This window comes from Eleutherodactylus coqui, chromosome 1, assembly GCF_035609145.1.
Source record: "Eleutherodactylus coqui strain aEleCoq1 chromosome 1, aEleCoq1.hap1, whole genome shotgun sequence".
Taxonomy (NCBI): Eukaryota; Metazoa; Chordata; class Amphibia; order Anura; family Eleutherodactylidae; genus Eleutherodactylus; species Eleutherodactylus coqui.
In genome coordinates, this window is record NC_089837.1 from 225,463,970 (window position 1) to 225,479,467 (window position 15,498).

The window sequence follows — 15,498 nt, forward strand, 5'->3', positions numbered from 1 at the left end:
GCCGGGCCGAAGAAAGAAGATCCGGCCGCGGCGAAGGGAAGATCCGGAGCGTGCGAGAGGTGAGTTAATTCTTATTTTTATCCCTCATGTCCGCGGGGCAGGAGGGACCCGCTACGGATTCTACATGGAGAATCCGGAGCGGGCCTGATTTTCCCCATGGACATGAGGCCTTAGGCCTCATGTCCATTGGGAAAAGATGATTTTAAATCTGCAGCGGATCACCCGCACGCGGATCCGCACCCCATAGGGATGCATTGACCACCCGCGGTTAGATAAATACACGCGGATGGTCAATAAAAGTGAATTTAAAAAAAAAAAAAATGGAGCATGAAAAAAAATGGACATGCTCCATTTAGGTGCGGGTCTCCCGCAGGCTTCTATTAAAGCCTATGCAAGCCGTCCGGATCTGTGGGAGATCTTCTTTCTTCGGCCCGGCGTGCCGAGCACATCCGCCGGCCAAAGAAAGAAGATCCGGCCGCGAAGAAGAGAAGACCTGCATGGTCCGCTGCGGGTAGGTTTATTCTTATTTTCAGCCCTCATGTCTGCGGGGCAGGAGGGACCCGCTGCAGATTCTCCATGGAGAATCCGTAGCGGGCCTGATTTTCCCCGTGGACATGAGGCCTAAGACACTACATGCGACTCTGATTGGTCAGCGCCACTTTCGTGGACAGGACTAGCCAGTAAGAGCAGCATGTAGTGTCTTAGACTGCTGTACAATATGCATCAGATAGTCAAAGTAGTGGTGCAGCCAACGTAGTTTGTCTAGGCTCGGAGGGTTGCTTTAAAGGGGTTGTCCCGTGACAGCAAGTGAGGTTATGCACTTCTGTATGGCCATATTAATGCACTTTGTAATATACATCGTGCATTAAATATTGGCCATACAGAAGTTATACACTTACCCCCTCCAGGGCTGGCGTCCCCATGGCGACGATGAAGCCTCTTCTCTGGTCGCACGAACAGTTGCGCTTGCGCACTGAAGGATTCCTCTTCTGTCTCCCTCCGGGCTCACGAGCTGCGTCCTGGCTCCTCCCTCTTCTCCACATCATTGTAGCTCCGCCTCCGTCACGTGGTGCCGATCAGCCAATGAAGTGGCTGTAATTGGCAGTGGAACGTAAGACTGGAGAAGAAAATCCACGGTGCACCATGGGAGAAGACCCGCGGTGCACCGTGGGAGAAGACCAGCGGCGCCATCTTTGAAAAAAGAATCTTCAAAGCTGCAGAACGGGGATTCAGGTAAGCGAATTTAAAAAAAAAAAACAACAAATGGATTCCTTTTAACTGTGCACAATGTGGGGGTCTGTTGAAAAAAAATTTTTTGATTTCGGCGCGGGACAACCCCTTTAAGACTTCTTTTAAGTAGCTTGATCTAATACTTATAAATGACTTCTATACAGTATTTTATTGTGCATGCTAGTTGCATCTTCTTTACTTGCCAGTATTCAAAACACTCAGCATTTGCTTGCTACTAACTTGTTAAAATAAATATTATCTTATACAATATGTTAGAAAATTAGGGTGAAAAAAAATCAGCTTTTTATAGAACAGGCACATAAGCATTTAATTACTGATACTAGACCTTATTTCACACTTTACAGGCATATACTCAATTAGGGCCCCCTGCACACGGGTAGGTAGGACCCCGCAAGTGCTTATCCCGCGATACTTCCGCAGTGCTCAATGCAGAAGTGCCATGGGACGGATGGCTTCCATTGACTTCAATGGAAGTCGGTGTGCATAACACGCACAAAATCGCAGCATGCTGTGATTTATTCTCCGCAAGTGGAAAATTGCAATCGATTTCCGCTCGTGGAGATGAAATGGCATTTTGCAATTGAATACTATGGGCTGTATTTGCTGTGGAGTCTGGAGGCGGACGCCCGCCGCGGACTCCGCAATGCATATACGCCCATGTGCAGGAGGCCTAAGCATGGCTCTACTCATAGGGAGGCATGCGGAAGGTTCCTCCCGTTACATTTTGCAAAAGAGACCTTAAAGAGGAAATGAAACCCCCTTGGTGACCAGATGACAAAAAACATGAGAACCAGTATGGCAGATATTGGTAACTGTCCAGCATCCAGCATCTACTTCCTTTGCAAAAAATCTGTAAGACTGCATATTGTAGAAGCACGTGAGCATATGCAAGTACAGTTAAAGAAGTATGCTTTCAATATATACATTCTTCAGGCTCATTCCCCAGAATGTGTGTAAAAAATAGGACCTGCTCTATTTTCCTGCATATTTGCGCACCAAGAGCCCCATAGAAGTATATGCGAGAACACAAAAGCGCATTTATGACACATTTAGACAAGTTATTAATATTAAGAAAATCATTCAAACCAGTGAACCTGCATGATAAATCAGTTTAAACACGTGTGGTTCTCGCTCTTAGCTCAGTCTCAGCGCCCATAAAAACCACCGCCGGCTCGTGCATTTATTGTGCAGTTTAAACACTGATCGTTCAGTCTTTCACATAGGGATGTGAAATACTGAATGAGACGCGAACTTCTGGCTTACCTTCTGACTTTACTACCCGCCTGATCCCTCTGCACTACAAACCGAGACCTCTCGTTGCCGACTCCTGCCTTCCTTTCCAACGTCGCTACCCGCCTCACCCATCTGTACTACAAACTGAGACCTCCAGTTGCTGACTCCTGGCTCTTCCTTGACTACTCTCTAGACCTGCAGCTATTACAGCTTAGGTTCCCCCTTAGTGCCTGAAATCGATACAATCCCCCTGTTTCCTGAAAACATGTAAAAAGTATGTTTAAGAACTTAATATGTTGGGCATCTGAACAGTTTTGACTTGCAAGGCACTGAAAACTAAGAGATTCTCACCTAACAGTATAGAGTTCCTACATTATGGTATATTCTCTACTCATCTGTCTCAGATAACTGAATGTGATGTAGACCAGATCGGGGAAAAATGAACCACATTTGGATGACCTCATGGCTGGCATGCCCGTAACCTCTGATAAATTTGTTAAAAGGAACCTGTTACTCCAGATGTGATAATTCAGGAGCAGCTTCATTTGGAACTTTACATCGTGCCCAGAAATTTATGAATAAATGGGCAACTAGGCATACCTATTTTCTTGTCAACAGTTTATGATTCTACACAGTTTTATATTGCCACCAATTATTGTGCAGTGTCACGCTGTATTTCCTAAGTAGTGTCTGAATAGTTTGTGGTTGCTGGCGAACAACAAATACTGTACAATCTACAAGCCATATAGTACAGACTTTCCTATCAAAGACAGCTGCTAAGCGTCTCCATTCAGAGAACACGATAGCCAAGTAAGGCATTAAAGTATGTGTTAATATCAGCATGTATTCAACAAAAAGTGAACATATCTTCAACATCAGAATTTGGGCATATGCATACAGCTCACAGTATAGAGCCATGATGTGGTACCAGTAGGGGTATATGAAGCAATACTGCAACTTTATACACCTCCTTTGCCATATGAAATCCAATATTCTATATGCTCCATCTTCCATTTAACATCATACTACTGGCAACTAAAAGTCATAGATTTTGGCACACAATACTTTGTGTGCGAGAGTGTGCAACTTTTTGTTATTTTACACCAGCCTTTTCTAATGCTAAGCACTGCCCACTTTTCTAAAACGTGGGAGGGTCTAGGATTAGAGGAAATGACCCCCCACTGCCCATCAGATTAATTTAAATTACGACAGAAACCGGTACAAATAATAGATAAGATCTGCCAGCTGACACATATTTGAGTTCTGACGCATTGGACGGGCCAGAGATAAGTGCAATGTAATAAGAAGCTTATATCTGTTAATACATTTGTTGTAATTCTCTTCTGTGAAGTCTAAGTAAATCTGCCCCAAAGAATAGAGTGTACATAGATCATGAGAATAGTAGAGGACAACCTCCACACTATTTACCTATCAGGTACAACACAAATGCATTGTCAGAAAAATTATTATCTGCATATGTTGCAGTCAAATTAGTGCATTGTGGGAACTTAGATTATCTACCTAACTACATGGTGTTAAATCACATGATTATCTCTGAAACGCAGAAAGACAATTCAGAATTTTGTACTTTAACTTTGGGAGTGAAAGGTGAACCTATCTCTAACTTGTCTAACTAATCATTTCCTCTGGGCTGCTGGGCAATACAATATTACATACCAGCCATTCGAATGGATGGCCAACCAGGTAATATATGGAAGGGCTGGATCCTCCAGAATGTTAGACAATCTAACTTACTGGCTCTTAGCACGGGCTTTCTGGCTATAGGAAATCACAAATAGTATTCAGGTGTGGTGTATTAAGATTTTGTCATGATTGGCGGATCTAATTATTTCTATTTTTTTGTCCGATTAGTTAAAAAAATATATAGTAAAGAAATATAATTTCACAGGTGCGCAAAACTATTCCCCCATCATTTAAGGTTACAGTGGGTAAACTTAAAGGGGTTGTCCCGCGGCAGCAAGTGGGTCTATACACTTCTGTATGGCCATAATAATGCACTTTGTAATGTACATTGTGCATTAATTATGAGCCATACAGAAGTTATAAAAAGTTTTATACTTACCTGCTCCGTTGCTGGCGTCCTCGTCTCCATGGTGCCGACTAATTTTCGCCCTCCGATGGCCAAATTAGCCGCGCTTGCGCAGTCCGGGTCTTCTTCTTTTCTGAATGGGGCTCCGTGTAGCTCCGCCCCGTCACGTGCCGATTCCAGCCAATCAGGAGGCTGGAATCGGCAATGGACCGCACAGAAGCCCTGCGGTCCATGAAGACAGAGGATCCCGGCGGCCATCTTCAGCAGGTGAGTATGAAGACGCCGGACCGCCGGGATTCAGGTGAGCGCTGTGCGGGTGGTTTTTTTAACCCCTGCATCGGGGTTGTCTCGCGCCGAACGGGGGGGGGAGGGGTTAAAAAAAAAAAAAAAAAAAACGTTTCGGCGCGGGACAACCCCTTTAACATAATTGCGGGACCTCAAAGCAATATGACATTCAATGTGTGCCAGTATATAACAATTTTTTCTGTAGTTTTTATTGGTACCAATTTGACTGCATATGACTTTTTGCAGGTTATGCAATATTTTAGTAGTTCAAACTTTTATGGATACCAATTATATAACTTTCTATGGCAATGTATTGATACCCTTGTGGGAAGAACAATGGGACACCACAGGAGACACCCATCTAAAAGCTTGGCTTTTAAGTGATTAAATGGCCATGAGCAGAACTTCCCAGGTCATGGCTATTGCTGACAGGGGTATGTAATGACTGCAACTTAGACCTAAGCAATGTCAAAGATAGCTAAACTTGGTGACGAGGGGCATACAAGTATGTCCTTGGTCATGAAGGGGTTACATTAAATAGTCAAATAACATTTCTCCATTAGCAGATAGACTTTTAAGTCTAAACTCCCCCACCTCCCTCATTGTCAGGCAGCCATAGGTTGTCTATGGTGTCTCCTCACCCCCCATTGACAGCAGTCATGCCTTGCGTCCTCCCTTACCCTCTTTTTCTCATCTGCTAATGGGCTGAGGCTGGGTAATGGGGCAACAGCATTAGCTGAGGTAGTTGTGAACTTCCAAACCAGGGCAAGCATCAGTATTATCCTGGCAAAGGTGTTTAGAAGGCGCTTTGCATCATGTTAGCAGAGATCCCCACAGAGGGGAGCATGAAAGCCTCACTTTATAACCCAGTCTGATAAACACCTGATGCAGGGAGGGGAGCCGCAGGAATGGGCAGTGGAGGATGGCCCCTCCTTAAATGTTGTCCCTCGGACTGGAACCTCCAAGACTGTGGGCCACTGTGGTTGCCATGGCAGTAGTTCTGCCACTGGATGGAGGGTGACTGGCAATGTGTGGCTATCTCTCTGCGGCACATTATCTACACATAAAGCTAGGCTGAACTCCATGTGACATACAACAGTCTGTATAGGCATGGAAGAGGGACAGCCAGCGTTCCAGGACTTCATCATCACATAAACTTCCTATCACACAGATTTCCATCACTTTTAATTAAAACACCAAATTCTTTTTTCAGTTAATGTAATGAACACAAACTACCCAAAGCAAACATTCCACTGTGCATCTTAAATCAAATGAAATTTGAGTAATTCCCTTGTAGTATATAGACGTCCTACTTAAAGGCAACATGTCATTGGAAAAATCAAGTTTTTAGGGCACACATTTTTAAAGAATTTTGGGTGCTTTTTAAATTTTTTGATGTTACAATGTATAGTATTAAAAAAATGTTCACACTGTTCACTAAGCCTTATAATAGTCTAATACTTGCTGTTATGTGGAGAAAACTTTTCAGCAGTCATCTCACTAACATCACAGGCAGGATCACAATAAAAGGTAATGGCTCTTTTACATGGGGCGACAGTCATGTAAACCAGTGTTCCCCAACTCCAGTCCCCAGGGACCGCCAACAGGTCATGTTTTCAGGATTTCCTCAGTATTGCACAGGTGATGTAATTATTGTCGGCGCCTCAGACATTGCCACAGGGGTTCTTACCATAGGATATCCTGAAAACATGACCTGTTGGTGGTCCCTGAGGACTGGAGTTGGGGACCTCGATGTAAACGACTGCACAAGCGCTGACAGCACCGCTAAGGCCGTTAGTGCTCGTGGAGAGCGTTTACACTTACAGACTTCACCACTGGATCGCAGGCTTCTTACTGGCTTCTATGTGATGCACTGAGCAGGGACCATTTACAGTGGCTTGGCTTGTGATTCTAGCAGTGATGTCAGCCCTTGTGCAGTTGTTTACCTGACTATCAGCCCATGTACAAGGGCCATTAGACAGCATGTCTAGAACAGTCTTCAATAGAAGTCAATGAGTCACCTACTTTGCACTGTGTGAATGGCTTCTGTAAAGCATATCTCTATAAGCAGCTATAAAGCATATCTCAGCATCAAAAGCAAGACGGCAGCCCTGATAGTCAAGTACATGCAATAGAATAAGAAATCTACCATCAGAAAATAAAAACAGATTAGAAACATTTCAAAATGTTTCACTATCTGGTTTTAATAGTAAAAAAAAAAATTATAGGTGATACATTGTCTTTAACCAGCCCTGAAAAGCATATTTGCCCAAGGTTATGTCTGCAATGATTATTTAATCAATACTTTAAGGACACTCAAATATCTAAGTGCAAAGATTGATAGGTGCAGTAAGACACACAGTATTAGATATTGTATACAATACCGCTGGATGTGTTTGGTGAATATGCCCCTCCTTGGCAGTTTCCCGGAGCTGCACCATTTAAGAAGTTGAATCCATTTGAATTAAAGAATTGCATGCCTTGTATTTCCGATGGATTTGATGACCCGTAGTTTGATGGTGGGCGGGTGCCAAATGGAGTCACTGCACAACTGTTGGTGAAGTAATCCCGTGTAACTTGGTGGTCATTTAACTGTTGGTATCTACTCTGATCCAGCCTATGTGGAAAGTTTCCAGACTGAGCATGAGTTCTGAACATGGCCTGATAGTTGGAACCATTTCCAAAATAGTTCTGGTTAGGTTCAGAAAGATTGTGGTACAGCGTCTCAGAATATGAAGAAACCTGGGAATGGCTTGTTAATCCTGTACCCCCACTAGAGGGCCTCAAAACCATTGGTCCTTGGTTTATAACACTTCCTCGGTTGAGGATGGCAGGTGACATGGGTGGAGTCATAAGATGAGCTGTGCTTTGGGATACCTCCATCTGATCTAGAAAAGGCAAATTTTACATGGAAATTTAGTTTTTAAGACATTACATAGTTAACAAGGATGGAAAAAAGAAACAGATCTGGCATGGCTATTTATTCCTAAATTTTACCAGTATTTTAATATATCTTATGCATTTCTAGTAGAGATGAGCGAGCATACTCGCTAATGCCAATTGCTCGATAGAGCATTGCCCTTAGTGAGTACCTGCCCGCTCGGGAGCAAAGATTCGTCTGCCGGCAGTGGGCGGGGAGCGGCGAAGAACGGAGGGGAGATCTCTCTCTCCCTCTCCCCCCCCCCCCCCCCGCTCATGGCCGCAACTCACCTGTCACCCGCGCCAGCAGTCGAACCTTTTCTTCCGAGCAAAAAGATACTTGCTAAGGACAATGCTTGATCGAGCAATTGTCCTTAGCAAATATGCTCGCTCGTCTCTAATTTCTAATCTATGGCTAAGGAGTACCTCTATTTCAATAGTTTTATTGGTTTTCAAAAAAAGAATACAAAATAATGCAATATCTCAGCATCATTAACCCCTTAATGACGCGGCCCTTATTTTTTTTCATTTTCATTTTTTCATCCCCCCCCTTTAAAAAATCATAACTCCTTTATTTATCCATTTACGTCGCTGTATGAAGGCTTGTTTTTTTGCGGGGCGAGTTGTAGTTTTCAATGGTGCTATTTAAAGCACCATACAATGTACTGAAAAACTTTTAAAAAAATCTAAGTGGAGTAAAATGAAAAAAAAAAAAAAAAAAAGACATTCCACCATCTTTCAGTGCGTCTTGTTTCTACGGTGCAAAAATGACATGATAACTTTATTTTATTGGTCAGTACGATTGCTACGATACCACACTTGTATAGTTTTTTTTTTTTTTAACTAAACTTTTTTTTTTCAAAGACATTTGAGTTTTTTCAATTATTTTCTGCCGTCATCTTGTGCGCGCAATAACTTTTATTTTTCCGTCGACGTAGTTCAGCGAGGGCTCGTTTTTTGCGGGATGTACTGTATTTTCCGTTAGTACTAGTTCGGAATACATACGACTTTTTGATCGCTTTTTATTGCGCTTTTTCTGGGAAACAGGGTGACTGAAAAAGTGCATTCCTGGCATTCTTAATTTTTTTTTCCGGATGACGTTCACCGTGCAGAGTAAATAATGTGCTGCTTTGACACGGCGATACCAAATATGTATTGTTATTTTATAATTTTGATTTTTTAATTACAGATATGGTAAAAGGGGTGTGATTTAAACTTTTATTACTTTTTTTTTAACAAATAAAAAAAACCTTTATTGATCTTTTCTTTCACTTAACTTTTATATCCCCTGGGGGACTACAATATGCAATGCTTTGATCGCTCCTGCAGCATGACGTAATGCTATAGCATTACGTCATACTTAGAGATGAGCGAGCACCCAAATGCTCGAGTCCGCGTTATTTGAGTCGAACTTTTCGTAAAATTCGAGAGCTCTACTTGAGTAACGAATCCCATTAACTACAATGGGAGACACGAGCATATTTGTATGTGGGACGCCAGGTGCCGAGGGTTTTTTTTTCCCTAGGTTCGTTGCTCTCACTTGCTTTCGCCAGCCAGCCAAAAAAATTGCCAATGACGCGCGCTGCGTCGCGGCGGGGAGGGACCAAAACAGGCACGTCACAGTGGGGAGGAGCCAAAAACTGGGGCGGGGTAAAACACGGCTTGATGCTCGTTCAAGTTACAAGCACCATAGAGTACACTAATGCTCGAACGAGCATCAAGCTCGGCAGAGTATGTTCGCTCAACTCTAGTCATATTGCATTCTGACAAGTAGCCTATCAAGCCAACCCACGGGGATGGCTTGATAGGCAGTCTCTTAAGGCAGCCCTGGGGCCTTTCAGAATGCCCCCGGCAGCCATGACACCCGCACGGCTCCCCCAGCCTCACAGCTTTAACCCCTTAATGATGCGGCCATTTTTCTTTTTCCATTTTCGTTTTTTCCTCCCCCCTTTAAAAAAAATCGTAACTCCTTTATTTCTCCATCGACGTCACTGTATGAGGGCTTGTTTTTTGCAGGAAAAGTTGTATTTTTCAATGGTGCTATTTAAAGTACCATATAATGTACTGAAAAACTTTTAAAAAATTCTAAGTGGAGTAAAATGAAAAAAAAAACCGACATTTCGACATATTTTAGTGCGTCTTGCTTCTACGGCCCACAAACGGTAACAAAAACGACATGATAACTTTATTCTATGGGTCGATACGATTACTACGATACCAAACTTGTATAGTTTTTTTCTTTACTATACTCTTTTTTTTTTTTTTTTCAAAGACATTACATTTTTTTCAATTATTTTCTGCCGTCATTTTGTGCGCGCGATAACTTTTTTATTTTTCCGTCGACGTAGTTGAGCAAGGTCTCATTTTTTGCGGGATGTCCTGTAGTTTCTGATAGTACCAATTTGGAATACATACGACTTTTTGTTTGCGTTTTTTTGCTTGCTTTTTATTGCGTTTTTTCTGGGAGACAGGATAACTAAAAACGTGCATTTCTGGCGTTCATTTTTTTTTCGAACGACGTTCACCGTGCGGGAAAATTAATGCGCTACTTTGATAGTTCGGACTTTTACGGACACGGCGATACCAAATACATATTTTTTATTTATTATTTAGTTTTTTTAATAATAGATATGGCAAAAGGGGAGTGATTTAAACTTTTACAACTTTTTTTTTTTTTCAATTAAAAAAAACTTTATTGATCTTTTTTTTTTTACATTACTTTGAAGTCCCCCTGGGGGACTTTAAGATGCGATGCTTTGATCACTCCTGCAGTATGACGTAATGCTATAGCATTACGTCATACTGCTTTTTGACAGGCAGTCTATCAAGCCACCCTGTGTGGATGGCTTGATAGGCAGTCTGTTAAGGCAGCCCTGGGGCCTTTCATTAGGCCCCCGGCTGCCATGACACCTGCACGGCTCCCCCGATCTCACCGTGGGGGGGGGGGGGGGGGGGGATTTAAATGCCGCTGTCAGAATTGACAACGGCATTTAAATGGTTAATAGCCGCGAGCAGCCGATATAAACAGCTGACGCCCGCACTGTATGAAGAGAGGTTGCATCGCAACCTCTTTTCATACATACCCCGCGGCCACAGGACGTACCGGTACGTCCTTGGTCGTGAAGGGGTTAAATGCCGCTGTCAGAATATATATATATGTGTATATTTATATATACTGTTTGTAATATAACACAATTTAAAAAAAATTGCTAATAAAATCATGATGCATCAATAAGAACTGGAGAGTGTGCAGGTGGCAGGGAAATTGGACTGGAAAGGGTTAAAAGAATATAATCCCAAACCAGATAATAAAAAGCTTTATTACTATCTAGAGACAGGAGAAAAAAATTTCAGGCCTCTTTTTAGACATATGTAATATGACCTAAATGCATAGCTCTCAGTATGCGGTCCCCGGCCTGGTGTGAAGCCCATTTGGTCCCTGTGAATGAGATGCGGTAGGAAAGTGTTTAGGTAGAGTACTTGCCATTTCAAGTCCATTTACATGTGACTACTGTTGGCAAACGATGCCTGACACTCCTGTGTGTCCGCGCGCTCCCATGCTGTCACACAGGAGCTACTGGTGCAGAAGCGGGGCGGGGCAGTGCAGGAGATTTCTCTCCTCACTCTTCCCTGCCCCTCTCCATTGAGATAACACTGCGGACGTTCATTACTGAAAAGCCATTATTTAAACTGAACAATGAGCAATGAGCTGATCGTCCATCAATTATGCTGCATTGAGTATGAGCTGACCGCTCATCGTTCAGTGTAACTAGCAGCCATTCAATAGTGAACGGCCGCTATGTTAGGTTAATGGAGAGGGGCAGGGGAGCGAGAGGAGAGAAATCTCCTGCACTGCCCCACCCCCCCGCTGGCTGCTCCATGACCCAAGCCAGCTCTAGCTCCCATGCACAGGAGCGAGGAAACACAGGGGCGAGTGTCTGGCATCGTTTGCCTGACAGTCGTCCCGTGTAAATGGGCCTTTACTATATTGTCCCCAGTTATACACCCAACATCTAACAGATAGGAATTCTTTACGACTAAATCAGTAGTTTCATTTTTTCCAGGCTACCTGTGAGTGGAATAGTTTCGTTATCTTCGTTTGAGAAGGAGTGTAAGCTCCGAACAAGGCCAGCATGCTGATCCGGGGATAAATCTGAGTAAGTGTGTTCTTGAAGGCATTCATTTTTCACTGCTGGGTCATTTGAAAGTCCTCCAGACTTGTTTCGACTTGCAAGAAAGCAGGAGCTGGGTGATGCAGTAAAGGTAGCTTTGCTAGCATCTATAAAGATACAACAAAAACTTACTATACATTAAAGGTTCGTTTGATCGTTTGAACAAGCAAATGATGTCAGAGTTCGCTCCGGCAGCCTGTTTATTCAGGCAGATACATCGTCGGCTCGTTCACATGAGAAATCATCACTGCATACGTGATTGAGAACCACTGAACGATCGGGATTTAAACTGAATGATTAGCGAATGAGCAATGATGATTTATATGGCTGCATAAAATGAGCAATAATTGAAAAACAGTTTATCATTCATAGTTCTATCGTTGGCTGTATTTACATTGAACGATTATTGTTCCTTTTCGCTCGTTTTAACCATTTTTGGAACAATAATCGTTCCATGTGAAAGGGCCTTTTTAAGCATTGTGCCTGTAACGGAAGCATGAATATGGCCGCTTGCACACGGCTGGGTCGGATCCCGCTGCGAGAATTCTAGCAGCAGGATGTGACCTGTGCCCCGGTATTGACCTTATACTCACCCATGCGGCATCTTCTCTTTCTGCACTGCGATGTGCCGGCTCGCACAGAAATAAGACATGCCACAATTTGTTTACCGCACGAATTTCCACGCAGTCAAATTGCGGCTGACTGCATAGGATTGCATTATCTAATGCAATCCCATGGCAGCGGGCAATGTCTTCATTGAGGCAGACTTAAGCAAATGAGAAACGTTTAGACTGTTACGTTGTGCTCCTGGGACCTGTAGTTCTATGGGCTTCGAGGAGCACACTTTCACAGATGTGGGATGATTTAGCCGGCTGGGTGTGTATTGCTCCAGTCAGCCAATCAGCACCAGTCTGCTGCACATAAATGCCAGCTCCTCTTGCTATAAGGTGCTGGTCATTTATCTTTTTCCTCATTCCCTCTCAGAACCCTGGTGTTTGGAGTCATGCATGTTTGCTTGGTGTTGCTGGATGCATAAGGTTCTGGGTGGGGTTCCCTCGTCTGTTAGTGTCCTATTCTGCTTGTATGTCGTTTACCATGTATGGCGAGTCAGGCCCCTAAATTCCAGCATGGTGCAGTCTCCATTGGGACGATCACCCCGCTTTTAGACAGTAATCATGGGGTTAAGTTGTCTTGATAGAGTAGGGACTCACAAGACAACAAGGACCCTTGTTGTGGGCTCACAAGCTGAAGTATTTTGGCCAAAATACGAACAATTACTTCGTAGTATTTTAACTATTCCATCTGCTTGTGAATGTTGGTATTCTTGGTTAGTGTTTTGGCATTTGTCAGTTGTTGGATGTCTGCTCACAAGCCCCGTTTACTTGTCTGTTTCAATGTCTGTTTGTATGCATTCCCCTTCTATTCACGTTCCTACTGGGCCTGGTGTGCATTATGCTCAGGTAGACCTTGTTTTAGGGAAGCTAGAAAAATCTTTAGCTTCAGTTTATTTTTATAAGGTTAATTGGATATAGCGCAAATAAAAGATGTGCAATACACAATAAAAGGATAGTCCAGTCACCTTTTAGGGAGACTAAACTATTCTTTCAGGATGCAGGGATATAATATTTAGCACATTGCTACCCACATGCTGTACCTTAGGGTCAAATTACTGCGCTGCCCAATCACTTGGCAAAACTCCAGTAGTGCTTTCTTCCAAACAACAACTGTTTACACCTACACCAGTTGCCTTTGCCCCACGCTGAGTAGCACAAATGTCCTATGCTTTTCATACATGTCAGATTCAAACATTTTTTTAACCCTTTCAAGAATGTGGGTATTTTGGTCTTTCATGTCAAGAGAAAATTTCACATTTTGGAATGCTACATTCCCAAAGTGTATTGGTATGTTTATGCATTTTTATTTCTGCAGGAAATATAGGAGATTCTTAGGCCTAGTGCCCACGGCTGTGACATGTTCCACAAGCGGGATTCCGCAGCGGAGTCCATCACGGCGCCCCCCAGACACCCCATACTCACCTCCGGATCTGCTGCCCAATATCCCGCATCCTGTGCTGGCGTGCATGCGCAGTACAGCGCATGACGCACCGACAGTGTCATGAGACGCGCCAGCAGCGTCATATGACACGCCCACAGCGTCATATGAAGTGGGCATTGGCAGGCGGGGAAGTATTTTCACGCTATCTACCACTCTGCTACAGCGGAAGATAGCGTGACGGACGGCTTCCATTGACTGCAATGGAAGTCACCCGCACATACGCCCACGGTAAATAGAACATGCCGCAGGCGATTACGGTTGATTTCACGGGACGGAATTCCACGGTGGAATTCCGCACTGTGAGCATTGCGCTATTAGGTTCAATAGAGCCTAATAGCTGCAGGGGAACGCTACAGATTTCCGCCGTGTATCCGCCTGTGGGAATTAGGCTTTAGGGTAGGTTCACATGGCAGAATTCAACACAATTGCGAATTTTGCCTCTAACACCACAACAGAAATCTGCAGCTAAGCGCTCCTGCAGACAAGTGTAGGCATAGATATGATGCAATTGCGGTGTGAATGGTGAGTGCTATCGCAGGCTATTTGTGCGTGAATCTGCCCATTCTACTGTACTTCTCTACGCTGCTGGGACTGTTCACATCAGCGGGAAACATACCCGCACCGTGATTGAACAGGCTGCGCAGCCTAATTAGTCCCCAGTAATATCGATTTGCCAGCGAAATCGAGCAGTTCAGTGCACAATTTTGTGTGGATTGGGATTTGCACCCCCGTAGATTCATATGATGTCTTAGGTCACAAATGCACACAAAATTAGAGCATGCCACGTATATTTTTGTGCACATGAAAATTGAGCGCAAAGACGCCGAATCTAAGAGAAGCATTTGAAATCAATGGGTTCTATTATCTGTGTTTTGTGTGAGCGAAGAATTTCCAAAGCCAATTCCACATGGATCCATATAAACAAGTGACATGTCACTTTTTCTGCAAAATAGATTTCAAATCTACAACGGAAAAATCTGCGTCATGAAAGGAACAACGCAGATTCACATTGACATGAATGAGATTCAGAATGTGGTACAGACTTGTACTTGAACTGTAATCTGGAATAAGGCCGGCTGCACACAAACAGGAGCTAGCAGTGGAATCCGACCTTGTGCCTGGCTGGTGCCCGCGCATACCTGTATTTCTCTACATTGCGGATGGTCCGGACGGCTCGCCGTCAGACATGTGCAGTACAGTTTCTTTTTATTTTTTTAAATCCCTGACATTTCCCAACGTCAATTGCGGGTGGGCAGTAGGTCAAACGGCTTCCATTGACTTCAATGAAAGCCGTCCGTGTGGAATCGGAATCCAAGCAAAAACAGAACATGCTGCAATTTCTTTTTCCATGAATGGAAATGGCAATCGCTGTCTGCTCGCATGAGCGGACATGTGAATCTTCTATTCTTGCTTATAGTTGCAGAATGTGGCTGATCACAATAGCAGATTCTGCAATCCAAAAAACGCCGTGTGCAGCTAGCCTAAAGGCCCATTTAGACCCAACGATTCTAGCTCAAAAAACACTCAAAGCTG

At 43.6% G+C, this 15,498-nt stretch overlaps 1 protein-coding gene across 1 annotated transcript in view; it reads right to left on the minus strand.

Moving 5' to 3' along the window:
* Positions 1-15,498, minus strand: part of RFX6 (regulatory factor X6) — a 98,734-nt gene that overhangs the window by 14,936 nt on the left and 68,300 nt on the right. The window contains exons 16-17 of the mRNA XM_066590997.1: positions 11,808-12,017; positions 7,204-7,707 (exon numbers count right to left, since the gene is read on the minus strand). Of these exons, the coding sequence (XP_066447094.1) occupies positions 7,204-7,707; positions 11,808-12,017 (714 nt within the window). The remainder of the gene's footprint in view (positions 1-7,203; positions 7,708-11,807; positions 12,018-15,498) is intronic.